Below are 25,412 nucleotides of genomic sequence, written 5' to 3' on the forward strand. Positions count from 1 at the left end.
GACATGGTAAAAGAAAGTGCTGTGTAGAGTCCAATCTTCTGCTCACAGTCATGCCCCCACATCAGGGTCCAGGCACGCCAGCCATCACCCCAAATAACATCCAGCAGAGTAAAAACAGGAGAGGAGACCTCTGCCCATGGCACTTTCAGCGGCACTCACACCTTATTGCATTATCACAGCAGGGTGACCGGGAACAGCAACAAATAAGAAGAGTCAGAACCATATTTATTACAAAAACAATTAGAGCGGAGAAATTCCAGGCCAGAAACGCTTCATAACTTAGAAATCAGATGCATCATGTATAAAACACCTTGCCAGGAGCAGAGATGGACCGGTGCGGGATCATTGCTGGAAGACACAAGACAACGGGTCAGTAAGCAGCGCAGGATGCACAGTGTGAGAGCGGGGGCAGGGTGCAGCGCAGGATGCACAGTGTGAGAGCGGGTGCAGGGTGCAGGGTGCAGCGCAGGATACACAGTGTGAGAGCGGGGGCAGGGTGCAGCGCAGGATGCACAGTGTGAGAGCGGGGGCAGGGTGCAGCGCAGGATGCACAGTGTGAGAGCGGGGGCAGGGTCCAGCGCAGGATGCACAGTGTGAGAGCGGGGGCAGGGTCCAGCGCAGGATGCACAGTGTGGGAGCGGGGGCAGGGTGCAGCGCAGGATGCACAGTGTGAGAGCGGGGGCAGGGTCCAGCGCAGGATGCACAGTGTGAGAGCGGGGGCAGGGTCCAGCGCAGGATGCACAGTGTGGGAGCGGGGGCAGGGTCCAGCGCAGGATGCACAGTGTGAGAGCGGGGGCAGGGTCCAGCGCAGGATGCACAGTGTGAGAGCGGGGGCAGGGTGCAGCGCTGGGCCATGAGGACAGTGGAGAAGGATTAGGGAAGAGAGTGAGTGAGACGGAGACAAAGGATGTAGCAGAGAATGCCAGGATGGGGGGAGTCTTACTTTTGCCTTGTTCTGTACGGGGAGGTACAGCTTGAATTCTGCAGGAAGCTCGTCCTCTGAATACAGGCGGTCTGAGAAATAAACTCTTCGAATCCGGCAATTTGCATGAATCTAAAGGACAGAAGAGCGGTTACCAGAGGTAGCTCTGGGGCAGATTCCCTGTCCGGCGTCAGGCACAGCTCTGGGGCAGATTCCCTGTCCGGCGTCAGGCGCAGCGCTGGGAGTCTGTCAGATGCAGCGCAGCCTGGAGTTTCGTGAGGTGGGATGTCGGGCGCAGCCGGGTGTCTGTCAGGCGCAGCGCAGCGCTGGGAGTCTGTCAGGTGCAGCGCAGCCTGGAGTTTCGTGAGGTGGGGTGTCGGGCGCAGCGCTGGGAGTCTGTCAGGCGCAGCCGGGAGTCTGGTGAGGTGGGGTGTCAGGTGCAGCGCTGGGCGTCTGGTGAGGTGGGGTGTCAGGCGCAGCGCAGCCGGGAGTCTGGTGAGGTGGGGTGTCAGGCGCAGCGCAGCCGGGAGTCTGGTGAGGTGGGGTGTCAGGCGCAGCGCAGCCGGGAGTCTGGTGAGGTGGGGTGTCAGGCGCAGCGCAGCCGGGAGTCTGGTGAGGTGGGGTGTCAGGCGCAGCGCAGCCGGGAGTCTGGTGAGGTGGGGTGTCAGGCGCAGCGCAGCCGGGAGTCTGGTGAGGTGGGGTGTCAGGCGCAGCGCAGCCGGGAGTCTGGTGAGGTGGGGTGTCAAGCGCAGCCGGGAGTCTGGTGAGGTGGGGTGTCAGGCGCAGCGCAGCCGGGAGTCTGGTGAGGTGGGGTGTCAGGCGCAGCGCAGCCGGGAGTCTGGTGAGGTGGGGTGTCAGGCGCAGCGCAGCCGGGAGTCTGGTGAGGTGGGGTGTCAGGCGCAGCGCTGTGCGGAGTCCCTGGCCGGTGTGGATGTGAGGAGTCTGGTGAGGTGGGGTGTCAGGCACAGCGCTGGGTGGAGTCCCTGGCCGGTGTGGATGGGAGGAGTCTGGTGAGGTGGGGTGTCAGGCGCAGCGCTGTGCGGAGTCCCTGGCCGGTGTGGATGGGAGGAGTCTGGTGAGGTGGGGTGTCAGGCGCAGTGCTGTGCGGAGTCCCTGGCCGGTGTGGATGGGAGGAGTCTGGTGAGGTGGGGTGTCAGGCGCAGCGCTGTGCGGAGTCTCTGGCCGGTGTGGATGGGAGGGAGTCTGGTGAGGTGGGGTGTCAGGCGCAGCGCTGGGAGTTTGGTGAGGTCGGGTGTCAGGCGCAGCGCTGGTAGTTTGGTGAGGTCGGGTGTCAGGCGCAGCGCTGGGAGTTTGGTGAGGTCGGGTGTCAGGCGCAGCGCTGTGCGGAGTCCCTGGCCGGTGTGGATGGGAGGAGTCTGGTGAGGTGGGGTGTCAGGCGCAGCGCTGGGAGTCTGGTGAGGTGGGGTGTCAGGCGCAGCGCTGGGCGGAGTCCCTGGCCGGTGTGGATGGGAGGAGTCTGGTGAGGTGGGGTGTCAGGCGCAGCGCTGGGCGGAGTCCCTGGCCGGTGTGGATGGGAGGAGTCTGGTGAGGTGGGGTGTCAGGTGCAGCGCTGGGCGGAGTCCCTGGCCGGTGTGGATGGGAGGAGTCTGGTGAGGTGGGGTGTCAGGTGCAGCGCTGAACGGAGTCCCTGGCCGGTGTGGATGGGAGGAGTCTGGTGAGGTGGGGTGTCAGGTGCAGCGCTGGGCGGAGTCCCTGGCCGGTGTGGATGGGAGGAGTCTGGTGAGGTGGGGTGTCAGGCGCAGCGCTGGGTGGAGTCCCTGGCCGGTGTGGATGGGAGGAGTCTGGTGAGGTGGGGTGTCAGGCGCAGCGCTGGGTGGAGTCCCTGGCCGGTGTGGATGGGAGGAGCCTGGTGAGGTGGGGTGTCAGGCGCAGCGCTGGGTGGAGTCCCTGGCCGGTGTGGATGGGAGGAGCCTGGTGAGGTGGGGTGTCAGGCGCAGAGCTGGGTGGAGTCCCTGGCCGGTGTGGATGGGAGGAGTCTGGTGAGGTGGGGTGTCAGGCGCAGAGCTGGGTGGAGTCCCTGGCCGGTGTGGATGGGAGGAGTCTGGTGAGGTGGGGTGTCAGGCGCAGAGCTGGGTGGAGTCCCTGGCCGGTGTGGATGTAAGGAGTCTGGTGAGGTGGGGTGTCAGGCGCAGCGCTGGGAGTTTGGTGAGGTCGGGTGTCAGGCGCAGCGCTGTGCGGAGTCCCTGGCCGGTATGGATGGGAGGAGTCTGGTGAGGAGGGGTGTCAGGCGCAGCGCTGGGTGAAGTCCCTGGCCGGTGTGGATGTGAGGAGCTTGGTGAGGTCGGGTGTCAGGCGCAGCGCTGGGAGTTTGGTGAGGTGGGGTGTCAGGCGCAGCGCTGGGAGTTTGGTGAGGTGGGGTGTCAGGCGCAGCGCTGTGCGGAGTCTCTGGCCGGTGTGGATGGGAGGAGTCTGGTGAGGTGGGGTGTCAGGCGCAGCGCTGGGAGTTTGGTGAGGTCGGGTGTCAGGCGCAGCGCTGGTAGTTTGGTGAGGTCGGGTGTCAGGCGCAGCGCTGGGAGTTTGGTGAGGTCGGGTGTCAGGCGCAGCGCTGGGAGTTTGGTGAGGTCGGGTGTCAGGCGCAGCGCTGGGAGTTTGGTGAGGTCGGGTGTCAGGCGCAGCGCTGGGAGTTTGGTGAGGTCGGGTGTCAGGCGCAGCGCTGTGCGGAGTCCCTGGCCGGTATGGATGGGAGGAGTCTGGTGAGGTGGGGTGTCAGGCGCAGCGCTGTGCGGAGTCTCTGGCCGGTGTGGATGGGAGGAGTCTGGTGAGGTGGGGTGTCAGGCGCAGCGCTGGGAGTTTGGTGAGGTCGGGTGTCAGGCGCAGCGCTGGTAGTTTGGTGAGGTCGGGTGTCAGGCGCAGCGCTGGGAGTTTGGTGAGGTCGGGTGTCAGGCGCAGCGCTGGGAGTTTGGTGAGGTCGGGTGTCAGGCGCAGCGCTGGGAGTTTGGTGAGGTCGGGTGTCAGGTGCAGCGCTGGGAGTTTGGTGAGGTGGGGTGTCAGGCGCAGCGCTGGGAGTTTGGTGAGGTGGGGTGTCTGAAGTACAGTAATGTGGCGTGCCGGGTGAGGGGTAATACGCGAGCTGTCCAAACCTGTACGCGTAGGGTTTCTATGTAATTTGTTCCATACGCCCGGCGGGTGAAATCTGACAAGTTAAACTGAATCTGATTCCATCCATCATCTAATCTCATTGGCATCGTGCAGATAAATGGCTTCACCCGCGTCGTACTCTGGTAGTTACTGGCTCGGAACCTCCGACGGACGTTCTTGTCATCCAAAACCTGCAGGGTTTATAAAGAGAATTCAGCATAACTCTCTGCATCGCCCTGCAATGGGAGGGGCTAGCTTCAGATCTTATTATCTCCTCTCTGTCACCCTGCAATGGGAGGGGCTAGCTTCAGATCTTATATCTCCTGTCATCCTGCAGTGGGAGGATTCTGATGTCACACAGTTCCCTTCTGTCTGTGTCACCCTGCAATGGGAGGGGCTAGCTTCAGATCTTATTATCTCCTCTCTGTCACCCTGCAATGGGAGGGGCTAGCTTCAGATCTTATATCTCCTGTCATCCTGCAGTGGGAGGATTCTGATGTCACACAGTTCCCTTCTGTCTGTGTCACCCTGCAATGGGAGGGGCTAGCTTCAGATCTTATCCCCTCTCCGTCACCCTGCAATGGGAGGGGCTAGCTTCAGATCTTATTATCTCCTCTCCGTCACCCTGCAATGGGAGGGGCTAGCTTCAGATCTTATATCTCCTCTCTGTCACCCTGCAGTGGGAGGACTCTGGTGTCACACAGTTCCGTTCTCTCTGTGTCACTCCGCCGTGCAATTCTGGGGTCATATAGCTCCCTTCTGTCTGTGTCACCCTGCAGTGGGAGGGTTTCTGTGGTCACCCTGCAGTGGGAGTAATTTACCTGAACCTCAAAGGTGAAATATTTCTTCAGATTCTTGATGATCATTACCAGGAATGGCAGCTTGATACCTAGGGTCTTCTTGGGGTCTGCCGGACAGGTTATATATGTGGTGCTGAAACACGACAGAGCAGACAGATCAAGTACCTGGATTACAGAGCTACAGTAACATAGTATCTAAGGTGGAAAAAAGACAATTGTCCATCGAGTTCAACCTATTTGTGGTCTCCGATGCAGTCTTATTATATGACTAGTTATTTTTATGTTAGGACTAGTTATATTAACTATAATGCGTGCCTACGCACCATAACCCTGAGTATCTTTATCCAATAGGAATTTATCTAACCCATTCTTAAAGGTGATGACTGAGTCCGCAGTTACTACTCTCTCAGGCAGAGAATTCCAAACACGTATTATCCTTACTGTGAAAAAAACTTTTTGTCTCAATGTGCGGAAACTCCTCTCCTCTAACCTAAGCGAGTGACCACGTGTCCTCTGTGCTGATCTTATAGAAAACAGGTCCCCCCCAAGCTCTGTGTATTGACCCCATATATATTTGTAGATGTTGATCATGTCCCCTCTTAGTCTCCTCTTTTCCAATGTAAACATGCCTAGCCTTGCAAGCCTTTCCTCGTATTCCAGCGTCTCCATGCCCTTGATTAGTTTGGTCACCCGCCTCTGAAACTTTTCTAGCTCCAGGAAATCCTTTTTGTAATATGGTGCCCAAAATTGCACACAGTATTCAAGGTGTGGCCTCACTAGTGATTTATATAACGGGAGTATAATACTCTCGTCCCTAGCATCAATTCCTCGTTTTATGCATGCTAATATCTTATTAGCCTTCTTTGCTGCACTCCTACTTTGGGTACTGCTGCTTAATTTGTTATCTATGTGAACCCCTACGTCTTTTTCCAGTACAGAATCCCCTAATATTACCCCATTTAGTATGTAGGTGTAATTTTTGGTCTTGCCCCCACAGTGCATTACCTTACAATTTTCTGTGTTGAATCTCATTCTCCATTTTGCTGCCCATGCTTCCAGTTTAGTTAAGTCGTTCTGAAGAGACTCAGCATCCCCCTCCGTATTAATAACCTTACACAATTTGGTATCGTCTGCGAAAATTGATACCATGCTCTCTAGACCTACTGTTAGGTAATTGATGAAAATGTTGAACAAAAGTGGTCCAAGTACAGACCCTTGTGGCACACCACTTAGTACTTTAGTCCAATATGAAAATGATCCATTGACCACAACGCACTGCTCCCTATTATCTAATTAATTACTGACCCAAGTGCATATTGTGCTCCCTAGCCCTATTTCTTGTAGCTTGTAGATAAGTCGCATGTGTGGTACAGTGTCGAAAGCTTTGGCAAAGTCTAAAAAGATTATATCCACCTCCTTACCCTGATCAAGGTTCGCACTTACTGTTTCATAAAAGCCAAGTAAGTTGGTCTGACATGATCTGTCCTTCACAATTCTATGTTGGTTCCTTTTAATGACCTTATTTGCTTCAAGGGACTTTTGAATACTGTCCCTTAGAATACCTTCCAGTACTTTCCCCACTATAGATGTAAAACTAACTGGTCTATAATTACCTGGTTCAGCTTTGCTCCCCTTTTTAAATATCGGCACTACCTCCGCTATACGCCAGTCCTTGGGAACCATACCCGATTTAACCGAATCCATGAAGATCAAAAATAGAGGTCTTGCTAGTTCAGCGTGCAGCTCCATAAGAACCCTCGGGTGAATTCCACTGGGACCAGGTGACTTATTAATCTTTAACTTTTTTTTTTAAATCGGTCACAGACTACCTCCTCACTCAAATAAGCATTTAGCAGTGGGACATTATCTTTGTAGAGTTCCCTCTGCCCAATGCTGGGGGTACCTGGATTACAGAGCTACGGTAGAGTTCCCTCTGCACAACGCTCGGGGTACCTGGATTACAGAGCTACGGTAGAGTTCCCTCTGCACAATGCTCGGGATACCTGGATTACAGAGCTACGGTAGAGTTCCCTCTGCACAACGCTCGGGGTACCTGGATTACAGAGCTACGGTAGAGTTCTCTCTGCCAAACGCTCAGGGTACCTGGATTACAGAGCTACGGTAGTGTTCCCTCTGCACAACGCTCGGGATACCTGGATTACAGAGCTACGGTAGTGTTCCCTCTGCACAACGCTCGGGGTACCTGGATTACAGAGCTACGGTAGAGTTCCCTCTGCACAACGTTTGGGGTACCTGGATTACAGAGCTACGGTAGAGTTCTCTCTGCCAAACGCTCAGGGTACCTGGATTACAGAGCTACGGTAGTGTTCCCTCTGCACAACGCTCGGGGTACCTGGATTACAGAGCTACGGTAGAGTTCCCTCTGCACAACGCTCGGGGTACCTGGATTACAGAGCTACGGTAGAGTTCCCTCTGCACAACGCTCGGGGTACCTGGATTACAGAGCTACGGTAGAGTTCTCTCTGCCAAACGCTCAGGGTACCTGGATTACAGAGCTACGGTAGTATTCTCTCTGCCCGACGCTCGGGATACCTGGATTACAGAGCTACGGTAGAGTTCTCTCTGCCAAACGCTCGGGGTACCTGGATTACAGAGCTACGGTAGTATTCTCTCTGCCCGACGCTCGGGATACCTGGATTACAGAGCTACGGTAGAGTTCTCTCTGCCCAACGCTCAGGGTACTTGGATTACAGAGCTACAGTAGTATTCTCTCTGCCCGACGCTCGGGGTACCTGGATTACAGAGCTACGGTAGTGTTCCCTCTGCCCGACGCTCGGGGTACCTGGATTACAGAGCTATAGTAGTATTCTGTCTGCCCGACGCTCGGGGAACCTGGAAGAACAGAATATACCGCAGAGCAGACACAAGGACACACTCCGATACCTGCTTAGCAACTCCTAACCATACGTCCAGTACATACATTCCAGACAGGAGGCAATTTACTGCCTGTCATGATACAGACGCCGGAATGCCGACACCCACTGAAATGCCGGCAGTCGGAATCGCGACTGCTGGATAGTATCACCACTCGGGTGGTGGTCCACGTGATAACCAGAGAGGGAATAGAACTGGGACTGAAGCGTGGCGAGCTCAGAGAGCCCGCAAAGGGACATGCTGCGCTCGCCGCAGGGATCTCAGTGTCGGTCTCCTGACCGCCAGGACCACATACTGATCCCTTCCAGATATCATACAATGTAGCACAATATTCAACCTAAGCACGGGAGCTATAAATCCCTGGTGCAGCGCAGAAATCCCATCAGTACAATGCTGTGCGTGACCTTACATCTCACCCGTATACAGCTGGGATCGGGGAGGTATCGCACAAAGCGCAGCACATTACGGGAACACAGCCGCAGCATAACCACACCCAATAATGGTGCGTCACAGCCAATCACAGAATAGACCTGGAGCATGGCCTAACTATGTTCAATATCTCAGTGTAGCTCCCCGGGCACAGGATGTAACCTATGTATGATGTATATCTCAGGGGTTATATATCAGTATATCTCCCAGGTACAGGATGTAACCTATGGATGATGTATATCTCAGGGGATATATATCTCAGTATATTTCCCGGGCACAGGATGTAACCTATGGATGATGTATATCTCAGGGGATATATCTCAGTATATCTCCCGGGCACAGGATGTAACCTATGGATGATGTATATCTCAGGGGTTATATCTCAGTATAGCTCCCCGGGCACATGATGTAACCTATGGATGATGTATATCTCAGGGGTTATATCTCAGTATATCTCCCGGGCACAGGATGTAACCTATGGATGATGTATATCTCAGGGGATATATCTCAGTATATCTCCCGGGCACAGGATGTAACCTATGGATGATGTATATCTCAGGGGTTATATCTCAGTATAGCTCCCCGGGCACATGATGTAACCTATGGATGATGTATATCTCAGGGGTTATATCTCAGTATATCTCCCGGGCACAGGATGTAACCTATGGATGATGTATATCTCAGGGGATATATCTCAGTATATCTCCCGGGCACAGGATGTAACGTATGGATGATGTATATCTCAGGGCTTATATATCAGTATATCTCCCGGGCACAGGATGTAACCTATGGATGATGTATATCTCAGGGGTTATATCTCAGTATAGCTCCCCGGGCACATGATGTAACCTATGGATGATGTATATCTCAGGGGTTATATCTCAGTATATCTCCCGGGCACAGGATGTAACCTATGGATGATGTATATCTCAGGGGATATATCTCAGTATATCTCCCGGGCACAGGATGTAACCTATGGATGATGTATATCTCAGGGCTTATATCTCAGTATATCTCCCGGGCACAGGATGTAACCTATGGATGATGTATATCTCAGGGCTTATATCTCAGTATATCTCCCGGGCACAGGATGTAACCTATGGATGATGTATATCTCAGGGGTTATATCTCAGTATAGCTCCCCGGGCACATGATGTAACCTATGGATGATGTATATCTCAGGGGTTATATCTCAGTATAGCTCCCCGGGCACATGATGTAACCTATGGATGATGTATATCTCAGGGGTTATATCTCAGTATATCTCCCGGGCACAGGATGTAACCTATGGATGATGTATATCTCAGGGGATATATCTCAGTATATCTCCCGGGCACAGGATGTAATGTATGGATGATGTATATCTCAGGGCTTATATATCAGTATATCTCCCGGGCACAGGATGTAACCTATGGATGATGTATATCTCAGGGGTTATATCTCAGTATAGCTCCCCGGGCACATGATGTAACCTATGGATGATGTATATCTCAGGGGTTATATCTCAGTATATCTCCCGGGCACAGGATGTAACCTATGGATGATGTATATCTCAGGGGATATATCTCAGTATATCTCCCGGGCACAGGATGTAAAGTATGGATGATGTATATCTCAGGGCTTATATATCAGTATATCTCCCGGGCACAGGATGTAACCTATGGATGATGTATATCTCAGGGGATATATCTCAGTATAGCTCCCCGGGCACATGATGTAACCTATGGATGATGTATATCTCAGGGGTTATATCTCAGTATATCTCCCGGGCACAGGATGTAACCTATGGATGATGTATATCTCAGGGGATATATCTCAGTATATCTCCCGGGCACAGGATGTAACCTATGGATGATGTATATCTCAGGGCTTATATCTCAGTATATCTCCCGGGCACAGGATGTAACCTATGGATGATGTATATCTCAGGGCTTATATCTCAGTATATCTCCCGGGCACAGGATGTAACCTATGGATGATGTATATCTCAGGGGTTATATCTCAGTATAGCTCCCCGGGCACATGATGTAACCTATGGATGATGTATATCTCAGGGGTTATATCTCAGTATATCTCCCGGGCACAGGATGTAACCTATGGATGATGTATATCTCAGGGGATATATCTCAGTATATCTCCCGGGCACAGGATGTAATGTATGGATGATGTATATCTCAGGGCTTATATATCAGTATATCTCCCGGGCACAGGATGTAACCTATGGATGATGTATATCTCAGGGGTTATATCTCAGTATAGCTCCCCGGGCACATGATGTAACCTATGGATGATGTATATCTCAGGGGTTATATCTCAGTATATCTCCCGGGCACAGGATGTAACCTATGGATGATGTATATCTTAGGGGATATATCTCAGTATATCTCCCGGGCACAGGATGTAACCTATGGATGATGTATATCTCAGGGCTTATATCTCAGTATATCTCCCGGGCACAGGATGAAACCTATGGATGATGTATATCTCAGGGGTTATATCTCAGTATATCTCCCGGGCACAGGATGTAACCTATGGATGATGTATATCTCAGGGGATATATCTCAGTATATCTCCCGGGCACAGGATGTAACCTATGGATGATGTATATCTCAGGGCTTATATATCAGTATATCTCCCGGGCACAGGATGTAACCTATGGATGATGTATATCTCAGGGGATATATCTCAGTATATCTCCCGGGCACAGGATGTAACCTATGGATGATGTATATCTCAGGGGTTATATCTCAGTATAGCTCCCGGGCACAGGATGTAACCTATGGATGATGTATATCTCAGGGGTTATATCTCAGTATAGCTCCCGGGCACAGGATGTAACCTATGGATGATGTATATCTCAGGGGTTATATCTCAGTATAGCTCCCCGGGCACAGGATGTAACCTATGGATGATGTATATCTCAGGGGATATATCTCAGTATAGCTCCCGGGCACAGGATGTAACCTATGGATGATGTATATCTCAGGGGATATATATCAGTATAGCTCCCAGGCACAGGATGTAACCTATGGATGATGTATATCTCAGGGGTTATATATCAGTATAGCTCCCCGGGCACAGGATGTAACCTATGGATGATGTATATCTCAGGGGTTATATACCAGTATACCTCCCCGGGAACAGGATGTAACCTATGGATGATGTATATCTCAGGGGATATATATCAGTATAGCTCCCGGGCACAGGATGTAATGTATGGATGATGTATATCTCAGGGGATATATATCAGTATAGCTCCAGGGCACAGAATGTAACCTATGGATGATGTATATCTCAGGGGTTATATATCAGTATAGCTCCAGGGCACAGAATGTAACCTATGGATGATGTATATCTCAGGGGATATATCTCAGTACAGCTCCTGGGCACAGGATGTAATGTATGGATGATGTATATCTCAGGGGATATATCTCAGTATAGCTCCCCGGGCACAGGATGTAACCTATGGATGATGTATATCTCAGGGGATATATCTCAGTATAGCTCCCCGGGCACAGGATGTAACCTATGGATGATGTATATCTCAGGGGATATATCTCAGTATAGCTCCCCGGGCACAGGATGTAACCTATGGATGATGTATATCTCAGGGGTTATATATCAGTATAGCTCCAGGGCACAGGATGTAACCTATGGATGATGTATATCTCAGGGGATATATCTCAGTATAGCTCCCCGGGCACAGGATGTAACCTATGGATGATGTATATCTCAGGGGTTATATCTCAGTATATCTCCCGGGCACAGGATGTAACCTATGGATGATGTATATCTCAGGGGATATATCTCAGTATAGCTCCCCGGGCACAGGATGTAACCTATGGATGATGTATATCTCAGGGGTTATATATCAGTATAGCTCCAGGGCACAGGATGTAACCTATGGATGATGTATATCTCAGGGGATATATATCAGTATAGCTCCCAGGCACAGGATGTAACCTATGGATGATGTATATCTCAGGGGTTATATATCAGTATAGCTCCCCGGGCACAGGATGTAACCTATGGATGATGTATATCTCAGGGGTTATATACCAGTATACCTCCCCGGGAACAGGATGTAACCTATGGATGATGTATATCTCAGGGGATATATATCAGTATAGCTCCCGGGCACAGGATGTAATGTATGGATGATGTATATCTCAGGGGATATATATCAGTATATCTCCCGGGCACAGGATGTAACCTATGGATGATGTATATCTCAGGGGTTATATCTCAGTATAGCTCCCAGGCACAGGATGTAACCTATGGATGATGTATATCTCAGGGGACATATATCAGTACAGCTCCTGGGCACAGGATGTAATGTATGGATGATGTATATCTCAGGGGATATATCTCAGTATAGCTCCCCGGGCACAGGATGTAACCTATGGATGATGTATATCTCAGGGGATATATCTCAGTATAGCTCCCCGGGCACAGGATGTAACCTATGGATGATGTATATCTCAGGGGTTATATATCAGTATAGCTCCAGGGCACAGGATGTAACCTATGGATGATGTATATCTCAGGGGATATATCTCAGTATAGCTCCCCGGGCACAGGATGTAACCTATGGATGATGTATATCTCAGGGGTTATATCTCAGTATATCTCCCGGGCACAGGATGTAACCTATGGATGATGTATATCTCAGGGGATATATCTCAGTATAGCTCCCCGGGCACAGGATGTAACCTATGGATGATGTATATCTCAGGGGTTATATATCAGTATAGCTCCAGGGCACAGGATGTAACCTATGGATGATGTATATCTCAGGGGATATATATCAGTATAGCTCCCAGGCACAGGATGTAACCTATGGATGATGTATATCTCAGGGGTTATATATCAGTATAGCTCCCCGGGCACAGGATGTAACCTATGGATGATGTATATCTCAGGGGTTATATACCAGTATACCTCCCCGGGAACAGGATGTAACCTATGGATGATGTATATCTCAGGGGATATATATCAGTATAGCTCCCGGGCACAGGATGTAATGTATGGATGATGTATATCTCAGGGGATATATATCAGTATATCTCCCGGGCACAGGATGTAACCTATGGATGATGTATATCTCAGGGGTTATATCTCAGTATAGCTCCCAGGCACAGGATGTAACCTATGGATGATGTATATCTCAGGGGACATATATCAGTATAGCTCCCGGGCACAGGATGTAACCTATGGATGATGTATATCTCAGGGGTTATATATCAGTATAGCTCCAGGGCACAGAATGTAACCTATGGATGATGTATATCTCAGGGGATATATCTCAGTACAGCTCCTGGGCACAGGATGTAATGTATGGATGATGTATATCTCAGGGGATATATATCAGTATATCTCCCGGGCACAGGATGTAACCTATGGATGATGTATATCTCAGGGGTTATATCTCAGTATAGCTCCCAGGCACAGGATGTAACCTATGGATGATGTATATCTCAGGGGACATATATCAGTATAGCTCCCGGGCACAGGATGTAACCTATGGATGATGTATATCTCAGGGGATATATCTCAGTATAGCTCCCCGGGCACAGGATGTAACCTATGGATGATGTATATCTCAGGGGATATATATCACTATAGCTCCCCGGGCACAGGATGTAATGTATGGATGATGTGTATCTCAGGGGATATATATCAGTATAGCTCCCGGGCACAGGATGTAATGTATGGATGATGTATATCTCAGGGGTTATATATCAGTATAGCTCCCCGGGCACAGGATGTAACCTATGGATGATGTATATCTCAGGGGTTATATACCAGTATACCTCCCCGGGAACAGGATGTAACCTATGGATGATGTATATCTCAGGGGATATATATCAGTATAGCTCCAGGGCACAGAATGTAACCTATGGATGATGTATATCTCAGGGGTTATATATCAGTATAGCTCCAGGGCACAGAATGTAACCTATGGATGATGTATATCTCAGGGGATATATCTCAGTACAGCTCCTGGGCACAGGATGTAATGTATGGATGATGTATATCTCAGGGGATATATCTCAGTATAGCTCCCCGGGCACAGGATGTAACCTATGGATGATGTATATCTCAGGGGATATATCTCAGTATAGCTCCCCGGGCACAGGATGTAACCTATGGATGATGTATATCTCAGGGGTTATATATCAGTATAGCTCCAGGGCACAGGATGTAACCTATGGATGATGTATATCTCAGGGGATATATCTCAGTATAGCTCCCCGGGCACAGGATGTAACCTATGGATGATGTATATCTCAGGGGATATATATCACTATAGCTCCCCGGGCACAGGATGTAATGTATGGATGATGTGTATCTCAGGGGTTATATCTCAGTATAGCTCCCGGGCACAGGATGTAACCTATGGATGATGTATATCTCAGGGGTTATATCTCAGTATAGCTCCCCGGGCACAGGATGTAACCTATGGATGATGTATATCTCAGGGGTTATATCTCAGTATAGCTCCCAGGCACAGGATGTAACCTATGGATGATGTATATCTCAGGGGTTATATCTCAGTATAGCTCCCAGGCACAGGATGTAACCTATGGATGATGTATATCTCAGGGGACATATATCAGTATAGCTCCCCGGGCACAGGATGTAATGTATGGATGATGTGTATCTCAGGGGATATATATCAGTATAGCTCCCGGGCACAGGATGTGAACTATAGATGATGTATATCTCTTTGGATATATATCAGTATAGCTCCCGGGCACAGGATGTAATGTATGGATGATGTATATCTCAGGGGATATATATCACTATAGCTCCCCGGGCACATGATGTAACCTATGGATGATGTATATCTCAGGGGATATATCTCAGTATAGCTCCCGGGAACAGGATGTGAACTATAGATGATGTATATCTCTTTGGATATATCTCAGTATATCTCCCGGGCACAGGATGTAACCTATGGATGATGTATATCTCAGGGGATATATCTCAGTACAGCTACCATGCACAGGATGTAACATATGGATGATGTATATCTCACTGGATATATATCAGTATAGCTCCCCGGGCACAGGATGTAACCTATGGATGATGTATATCTCAGGGGATATATCTCAGTATAGCTCCCATGCACAGGATGTAATGTATGGATGATGTATATCTCAGGGGATATATCTCAGTATAGCTCCCAGGCACAGGATGTAATGTATGGATGATGTATATCTCAGGGGATATATCTCAGTATAGCTCCCATGCACAGGATGTAATGTATGGATGATGTATATCTCAGGGGATATATCTCAGTATAGCTCCCAGGCACAGGATGTAATGTATGGATGACTCCTATATCCGTACAAATACACACGTGTTGTCACCAGCATAGAAGTGTGACGGATGACACAACATTGTAGAAGACACCGCAGATGCCCCGTGCGCACCCTCAGTGTTCTGCGCCTCCTCTGAGTCGCATGAAAAGGGGGGGGGGGGGCTGGGGTCCGGTAGAACGTTCCTACTTCACTTTGGAACCCTAGATCCGCAAAGCTCATGAATGGTTGCCAGCCGCAGTCCAATGAGATTACTTTCCGTCCTTACCATGAAGGGAACACCTACAATAGTGTAACACAAGTCGCCTTACTCACCCTGCAGCCCTAACACGCCCTAACAAAAAGCCTTGATATACTTTTTTAATTAAAGACATTGAATTTCTAGTCCAGGTCAGGTTTGACGAAACTCAGGTACCCAAAAATGTAAATGTCTCCTCTGTTTCCACACCCAGACCATGGATGGACACTGGTAATTTCCGCACCGTACATCTTCTAACATCAGCTGCCAATTCTTTAGTCTTTCCTCCACTCAGAATCGTGTGATGTGCCCCACGCCGGGGCACCAGCTCAGCCATTCACTTCTATAGCGTCACTGATCAACCCAACCACTGTGATGTCACCTGCAAATTTGATGACCTCAGCAGAGTCAGAAGATGACACGCAGTCATGGTTAAACAGAGAGTATAGCAGGGGACAGAGTACACAGCACTGAGGAACTACCATTCTTATCGCACCCTCACAACCCTGAAGGTCGGCGTGCCAAACAACAGGGACTATTCCCACTCGTGGGTGTCCACAACACCCATACATTGGGTATAGAACCCATAGCGAACACAGGTCGCCACCTAACCTGCAAGGGGCTGGATGCGCTCACCATCCAACCCCGCGCGCATTCCGCTGCTGGGACACCGGCATCGTTCTCCTGACCGCCGGTCACACATACCACACCCTATAAATCACCACCTCGCCGGTCACACATACCCATTCTAACCACCTGCTGTCTGCTCACCTGGACGTTAGGTACAATGAGAATTTACCTGACATTCGTTCCTTCCACCTCGAGTACCAGGGACTGGATATCATTGTCCGTTATCCTCTTGATGTGACCATTCCTCACCTGCGGGAAGAGGACGGGAAGGTGTCAGTAACTCGCCAGCCAGGAAGCCATACAGTGGTTCTCATACACTGTAACTGCTGACACACCACTTCTGTGCAAGAACCTCGCAAGGAGCATAGAGCAGTGGGTCAGAAGGAGAGCTTACACTCTATAGGGGAGGGACAGACAGACAGGGGTGACACAGAGGAGAGACAGTGAGTGAGGAGCATAGAGCGGTGGGGTTAGGATGAGAGCTTACACTCTATAGGGGAGGGGCAGACAGACAGGGGTGACACAGAGGAGAGACTGAGTGAGGAGCACAGAGCGGAGGGTTAGGATGAGAGCTTACACTCTATAGGGGAGGGGCAGACAGACAGGGGTGACACAGAGGAGAGACAGTGAGTGAGGAGCACAGAGCGGAGGGTTAGGATGAGAGCTTACACTCTATAGGGGAGGGGCAGACAGACAGGGGTGACACAGAGGAGAGACAGTGAGTGAGGAGCATAGAGCGGTGGGTTAGTATGAGAGATTACACTCTATAGGGGAGGGGCAGACAGACAGGGGTGACACAGAGGAGAGACAGTGAGTGAGGAGCATAGAGCGGTGGGTTAGTATGAGAGATTACACTCTATAGGGGAGGGGCAGACAGACAGGGGTGACACAGAGGAGAGACAGTGAGTGAGGAGCATAGAGCGGAGGGTTAGGATAAGAGCTTACACTCTATAGGGGAGGGACAGACAGACAGACAGGGGTGACACAGAGGAGAGACAGTGAGTGAGGAGCATAGAGCGGTGGGTTAGGATGAGAGATTAGACTCTATAGGAGAGGGACAGACAGACAGGGGTGACACAGAGGAGAGACAGTGAGTGAGGAGCATAGAGCGGTGGGTTAGAATGAGAGATTACACTCTATAGGAGAGGGACAGACAGACAGGGGTGACACAGAGGAGAGACAGTGAGTGAGAAGCATAGAGCGGTGGGTTAGAATGAGAGATTACACTCTATAGGAGAGGGACAGACAGACAGGGGTGACACAGAGGAGAGACAGTGAGTGAGGAGCATAGAGCGGTTGGTTAGTATGAGAGATTACACCCTATAGGGGAGGGGGAGACAGACAGGGGTGACACAGAGGAGAGACAGTGAGTGAGGAGCATAGAGCGGTTGGTTAGTATGAGAGATTACACCCTATAGAGGAGGGACAGACAGACAGGGGTGACACAGAGGAGAGACAGTGAGTGAGGAGCATAGAGCGGTGGGGTTAGGATGAGATAACACTCTATAGGGGAGGGACAGACAGACAGACAGGGGTGACACAGAGGAGAGACAGTGAGCAAAACCAAATCAACAAGGCAGATATATGAACCTTGAGGGAGGCCAGATGAAGACCTAAGTCTAGGCCTCTTTACAGAAAAGCCAGAATTCTAGAAGTCCTGAATCGATAGACATTGTAATTCTTATCAGCACATCAAGTGAAGTAAGAATGCCAAACTCTATAATAAATCTGAATAACCGCCTCGGAAATACTTTGGCCCTCAGGAGTGATGCTTCAAGAGCCACGCCATCAAAGCCAGTCTGGCCAGGTCTGGATGGAGACAAGGGCCCTATACGAGGAGGTCTTGACGCTGAGGAAGTAGAAGGGGATGTCCTGTCGACAGACCCTGCAGGTCTGAGAACCACGCTGGAGCTACTATAAGTAGCATTTCTGCTTCTTGCTTGAACTTCCGCAGGACTCTCGACAGGAGTGACACCGGAAGGAATATGTAGGGCAGCTGAAAGTTCCATGGAACTGCCAGAGCGTCCACAAATGCTGCCTGAGGATCCATGGTCCGAGATCCAAAGACCGGAACCTTGTGATTGTGTTGAGACGCCATGAGGTCTACATCCAGTAGGCCCCACCGGTTCACTAATAGTTAAAAGACTTCTGGATGAAGACTCCACTCTCCGGCGTGCATGTCATGACAACTGAGGAAGTCCGCTTCCCAGTTTAGGACGCCCGGAATGAACACTGTCAATATGTCTGGCAGATGGCATTCCGCCCAACAAAGTATTTTTGACACTTCCATCATTGATATGCGGCTTTGAGTGCCGCCTTGATCGTTTATGTATGCCACCGTAGTGTCATTGTCTGACCATACCTGAACAGGCCTGTTCTATATCAGAGGCAGGGCAAGAGATAATGTATTGAACACTGCCCTCAGCTCTAAAATGTTTAATCGGGAGGAATGATTCCATCTTGGTCCAACGACCCTGAAAGGAGTGTTGTTCGAACACCGATCCCAATCCCCTCAGGCTGGCATCTGTTGTCAGGACGACCCAGTCGGGGATTAAGAAGGGACGGTCCCTGCTCAATTGCTGGTCCTGGAGCAACCAGGTCAGCGACAGACGAACCTCTGGAGTCAAAGAGATCAGAACTGATGAGGCAGGCCGTCCCACTTGGAAATATTAACCGTTGTAGAGGGAGTGCATTAAAATCGAGCGTACTCCACCATGTCAAACTCCGACACCATCAGGCCAAGTACTTGCATTCCCGAGTGGAGAGACACTCTGGGGCGACGAAGGAAGCATCTTATCCTGTCCTGAGACTTCAGGACTTTGTCTGGAGACAGGAACAGTCTCTGACTGTGTGTGTACAGGAGTGGCCCCTAGATGCACCATGCTTTGAGCTAGGACCAGCGAGGATTTCTTCTAACTGATCAGCCATCCGTGGACTTGTAGGAAACTCACTGTCAGTTGCAGATGACTGAGGAGGACTTTGTGGGTATTTGCCAGAATCAGCAGGTCCTCCAGATACGGAAGAATTCTGACTCCCTGGCGACGGAGGTGGGCCATCATCATGGCCATGACCTTTGTGAAGATCCGAGGAGCAGAGGCCAGTCCAAATGGCAGAGCCTGGAATTGGTAGTGAAGGTTGCCAATAGCAAACCACAGGATTATGCATCCTGTATATCCAGGGATACCATGTAGTCTCCGGGTTCCATAGCCAGCAAAATGGAGCGCAGCGTTTCCATACGAAACCTGGACACTCACAAACGTGTTCAGAGATTTGAGGTTGAGTATAGGCCGGAAACAGGGTTGCATTGTAACCTCTGCCTCGCTGGGACTGAGGAACCAGCACAACTACTCCTGTACCTAGGAGGGAACTTACAACAGTTTGCAGAGCCTGTGCTTTCAACGGCTCCACAGGGAAAACCGTAGTGCAGAACTGGTGAAGGGGATGACTATTGAAAGAGACTGCGTACCCGTGGGAGACAACTTCAAGTACCCACGCATCTGAAGTGGTCGTAAGCCAGACCTGGGCGAACTGTAGAAGTCGGCCTCCCACCCTGGGACCACCTAGAGGGAGGCCCACCCCGTCATGCAGCAGGCTTGTCTTGTTTCGTAGCAGGCCGACGGGCTGCCCAGGATTGTTTTGCCTTGGACTTGGTGGTTTTGGGAGCACGAGATTGTCTCGGGTATGTCTGACCTTTTGCTTTCCCTTGAGGCCGAAAGGAACGAAAAGTGGTACCCTTTAGTAGGAGGAAGAAAGGCAGTCTTAGCAGCTTCCAATTCAGACACTATTTTATTAAGGTCTTCCCCAAACAAAATATCCCGAGTGAAGGAAAGTACCTCCAATGTCTTTTTGGAGTCCAGGTCCACTTTCCACGACCTTAACCACAGTATGCAGCGCGCCAGGACAGACGTAGCCGATGCCTTGGCCGCCAACACACCCGCCTCAGAGGACACTTCCTGTATGTAATAAGAAGGCTGCCTTTTGCGGCCCAGGAAGCAGCCATATTGGGTCTTTGAACGGCCCCTGTAAGGGAATACACAGACTTCAGGCATCCCTCCACACGCTTATCTGTCGGCTCCCTCAGTGAGGCGACAGTGGTGACAAGCAGAGTGGATGACACCACTAGGCGGGTGACATGAGAATCCACCGGCGGTGGATTCTCCCGCTTATTACACAACTCTGCAGGGAGAGGACAGCGAGCTAAGGCCCGTTTAGGGAGAAGGAATTTCTTTCCTGGATTAGACCAGGGTTCCTGCCCGACGTCCACTAATACCCCTTTTACACTTAGAAACGCGGGTCGCAGCTGGGAGCCTGACACAGGCGCTACCCGGCTGCGACCGGCTTCAGCCCCCTTTCCTACTGCAGTCACCACCCAGACATACTGGGGTATATTTACTAAGGTCCCGATTTTGACCGAGATGCCGTTTTTTCATCAAAGTGTCATCTCGGTAATTTACTAAGCAATAATCACGGCAGTGATGAGGGCATTCGTAATTTTTTGGAAGTCCAAGAAAAAAATTACGAATGAATACACCATCGGTCAAAACGCGGCTGTTTAAGTATGAATCTCGGTAATTTACTAAGAAGTGCAAAGCAAAAAAAAAACAAACACTGCCGTGAAAAATTACAACTCGTAAAAAAGTGCTAAAAAAAAAACCAGACCTGCTTTTTTAATCCGTGATTGTATAGGCATGCAGGGATCCATGAGATCCGTGCATGTATATCAGTGGGAAGGGGTGGGAAAGTGGTTATTTTCTTAAAAAAAATTGCGTGGGGTCCCCCCTCCTAAGCATAACCAGCCTCGGGCTCTTTGAGCCGATCCTGGTTGCAGAAATATGGGGAAAAAATTGACAGGGGTTCCCCCATATTTAAGCAACCAGCATCGGGCTCTGCGCCTGGTCCTGGTTCCAAAAATACGGGGGACAAAAAGAGTAGGGGTCCCCCGTATTTTTAAAACCAGCACCGGGCTCCACTAGCTGGACAGATAATGCCACAGCCGGGGGTCACTTTTATATAGTGCCCTGCGGCCGTGGCATCAAATATCCAACTAGTCACCCCTGGCCGGGGTACCCTGGGGGAGTGGGGACCCCTTCAATCAAGGGGTCCCCCCCCCCCAGCCACCCAAGGGCCAGGGGTGAAGCCCGAGGCTGTCCCCCCCATCCAATTGGCTGCGGATGGGGGGCTGATAGCCTTTTGTGAAAATGAAAAGATATTGTTTTTAGTAGCAGTACTACAAGGCCCAGCAAGCCTCCCCCGCATGCTGGTACTTGGAGAACCACAAGTACCAGCATGTGGCGGAAAAACGGACCCGCTGGTACCTGTAGTACTACTACTAAAAAAATACCCAAAAAAAGACAATACACACACACCTTGAAAGTAAAGTTTTATTACATGCATCCACACAAACATACATACATACTTACCTTATGTTCACACGAGGGTCGGTCCTCTTCTCCAGTAGAATCCATGGGGTACCTGTTGAATAAATTCTACTCACCAGATCCAGGGTCCCAGGCTCCTCGTAGCATCCATTTGTAATCCACGTACTTGAATAAAATAAAAAAACGGAGAGCCGAGCCACGCACTGAAAGGGGACCCATGTTTGCACATGGGCCCCCTTTCCCCGAATGCCAGAAACCCACTCTGACTGATGTCTAAGTGGGTTTCTTCAGCCAATCAGGGAGCGCTACGTTGTAGCACCCTCCTGATCGGCTGTGTGCTCCTGTACTGTCTGACAGGCGGCACACGGCAGTGTTACAATGTAGCGCCTATGCGCTCCATTGTAACCAATGGTGGGAACTTTGTGGTCAGCGGTGAGGTCACTTTCGGTCAACCGCTGACTACAAAGTTCCCACCATTGGTTACAATGGAGCGCATAGGCGCTACATTGTAACACTGCCGTGTGCCGCCTGTCAGACAGTACAGGAGCACACAGCCGATCAGGAGGGTGCTACAACGTAGCGCTCCCTGATTGGCTGAAGAAACCCACTTAGACATCAGTCAGAGTGGGTTTCTGGCATTCGGGGAAAGGGGGCCCATGTGCAAACATGGGTCCCCTTTCAGTGCGTGGCTCGGCTCTCCGTTTTTTTATTTTATTCAAGTACGTGGATTACAAATGGATGCTACGAGGAGCCTGGGACCCTGGATCTGGTGAGTAGAATTTATTCAACAGGTACCCCATGGATTCTACTGGAGAAGAGGACCGACCCTCGTGTGAACATAAGGTAAGTATGTATGTATGTTTGTGTGGATGCATGTAATAAAACTTTACTTTCAAGGTGTGTGTGTCTTGTCTTTTTTTGGGTATTTTTTTAGTAGTAGTACTACAGGTACCAGCGGGCCCGTTTTTCCGCCGCATGCTGGTACTTGTGGTTCTCCAAGTACCAGCATGCGGGGGAGGCTTGCTGGGCCTTGTAGTACTGCTACTAAAAACAATATATTTTCATTTTCACAAAAGGCTATCAGCCCCCCATCCGCAGCCAATTGGATGGGGGGGACAGCCTCGGGCTTCACCCCTGGCCCTTGGGTGGCTGGGGGGGGGACGGACCCCTTGATTGAAGGGGTCCCCACTCCCCCAGGGTACCCCGGCCAGGGGTGACTAGTTGGATTTTTGATGCCACGGCCGCAGGGCACTATATAAAAGTGACCCCCGGCTGTGGCATTATCTGTCCAGCTAGTGGAGCCCGGTGCTGGTTTTAGAAATACGGGGGACCCCTACTCTTTTTGTCCCCCGTATTTTTGGAACCAGGACCAGGCGCAGAGCCCGATGCTGGTTGCTTAAATATGGGGGAACCCCTGTCATTTTTCCCCCCATATTTCTGCAACCAGGGTCGGCTCAAAGAGCCCGAGGCTGGTTATGCTTAGGAGGGGGGACCCCACGCATTTTTTTTCTCCGTTTTACCGTGTTTATTTAAAAAAAAAAAATGAACCCCAGCACGGATCACACAGATCCGGCCGAGATTCATTGTGATAAAGTCGGCAGTGTTTTGCTAATCACTGCCGTAAAAAACGGGGAAAAAAAACGAATGACATCGACATCGGAACAAATGAAAAATCCGAATACGACAGCTTAGTAAATTAGGCGTAATAAATTCAAAAAGTTGCAGTTTTACACTTTCGATGTCATTCGTGATTGAACTTTGACCTTTTTCCGAAAATTATGAATGTTAGTAAATATACCCCTGTGTCGGGTTGGCGACATCGCCGGTGACGCGGCGGCGCTGGGAGATCACATGGTCTCTCAGCGCCAACCTCCTGTACACTGAACGGGAGCGACCTGGCTTCGGTTTACACAGCACAGCTTGCCGGGTTGAACCCGTGTTCATCCCTGCAAGCTACCAGAGTTGGAATACCGGGTCACTCGACCCGGATTATTGCAACTCTGCCCTTTTAGACCAACCAGCAACACGGTTATGCGCAATAACCCGTGTTATATGCTGGTTGGTGTAAAAGAGTATGAATGATCAGAATGGGGTAGTACCGTTTTGACCACTTTCTGCCGTTTAAACATATCAGGTTTCTTAGCCACTGTAGTGGATTCCTCATCATCAGTGATTTGTAGGATCTGCTTAAAAGCAACCACAAGGGCTGGGACATCAATCTGCAACGGAGAATCCTCATCAGAAACGCCCGATTCAGTGTCTGACAGGACAGTATGCTCCCCCTCATCAGATGAGACATCAGAAAGGTCTGGACTGTGAGGAGGAATCAGCCCGCTTAGATGACCCAGAGACACAGGAGTGACCTGAGCTAGATTTCTGTCTAACCATAGTCTGATGTAATTGCTGCAGTTGGTTAGACAAATTATCCGCCCAAGGTGGGTTAACCATGGGCACAATCTGGGAGGGTAATGGCACAGGTGGCCCCATAGGGGGCACAAGGCGATCCACCAGAGTACCCAGAAGGGTAGTGAACGTTGCCCTAGGTGGCTCCTGACTAATGGCAGAGGCTGCGGACTGACTGGGAGGTGCATGACACACAGTACACAGACTATCATACAGCACTTCTCCCTCTGGTAAATCCTTGGAGCATGCTCTGCATGATGCAGGGGCGTCCACTGATTTACTGCCCTTCTTGTTAGACATTTTTAGTATATGCAACAAATGGGCTATGACAGTACGATTAAATCGCTAGACAGAACAACACCTGTGGGATAAAACAAGGTCTTAAGTGACTGTAACAAAGTAGAATATACTTAAGATAGATAAATAGTGTGTACACTATATTAGGGGACCCAGACGCACCTAGCCCAGGGTACAGAATATAGTGACAGATATATCTGGGAAACACTGAGAGTGAAACCACACAGCAGATACAGGCACACACAGTCACAGGCAATGCAGATAATTATTATCACAATAAAGCTGCACTGGACTAGTATAATATATATAACACAGCGCGGTCCTAGACCGGAGGTATATATCAGCATACTCGCATAATATATCTTATAATAGGTACACTTGTTCTTACCCAACGCTGTCTGTACAAAGGGGGTCATTCCGAGCTGATCGCTAGCTGCCGTTGTTCGCTGCATAGCGATCAGTGAAAAAAACGGCTAATCTGCGCATGCACCGCAATGTGCACGCACGCCGTATGGGTACAAAGTCCATTGTGGTTTTGCACTGGTTCTAGCGACAATTCCAATCGCACAGGAGATTGACAGAAAGAGGGCGTTTATGGGTGTCAACTGACCATATTCTGGGAGTGTTTGGAAAATCGCAGGCGTGGACAGGCGTTTGCTGGGTGGGTATCCGACGTCATTACCGTGTCACTCATCGCAGAAATCATCGCACAGGATAAGTAACTACAGGGCTGGTCTTGTTTTGCATAAAATGTATTTGCAGGCGCTCGGCTGCACAGGCGTTCGCACTCCTGCAAAGCGAAAATACCCTCCCACGTGGGTGGCGACTATGCGTTTGCACGGCTGCTAAAAACTGCTAGCGAGCGATCAACTCGGAACGACCCCCAAAGACATGTAGAATACTCAGGTGTCTGTAAAGTCTCAGTGCTGTGGACAGGCAGCTTTACAAGGGAGACCTTGCCCTGCAATCCCAGAGACTAGCTGCAGCTATACCCAA

General features: G+C 50.2%; 1 protein-coding gene across 1 annotated transcript in view; it reads right to left on the minus strand.

Annotated features, from left to right (window-relative positions):
- Nucleotides 1-208: 208 nt before the first annotated feature.
- Nucleotides 209-25,412, minus strand: part of CFAP20 (cilia and flagella associated protein 20) — a 29,118-nt gene continuing 3,914 nt past the window's right edge. The window contains exons 2-6 of the mRNA XM_063921073.1: nucleotides 16,508-16,587; nucleotides 4,843-4,954; nucleotides 4,024-4,212; nucleotides 944-1,054; nucleotides 209-348 (exon numbers count right to left, since the gene is read on the minus strand). Coding sequence (XP_063777143.1) covers nucleotides 343-348; nucleotides 944-1,054; nucleotides 4,024-4,212; nucleotides 4,843-4,954; nucleotides 16,508-16,587 — 498 coding nt within the window. The 3' untranslated portion in view covers nucleotides 209-342. The remainder of the gene's footprint in view (nucleotides 349-943; nucleotides 1,055-4,023; nucleotides 4,213-4,842; nucleotides 4,955-16,507; nucleotides 16,588-25,412) is intronic.

The sequence above is a fragment of the Pseudophryne corroboree genome, chromosome 5 (assembly GCF_028390025.1).
Source record: "Pseudophryne corroboree isolate aPseCor3 chromosome 5, aPseCor3.hap2, whole genome shotgun sequence".
NCBI lineage: Eukaryota > Metazoa > Chordata > Amphibia > Anura > Myobatrachidae > Pseudophryne > Pseudophryne corroboree.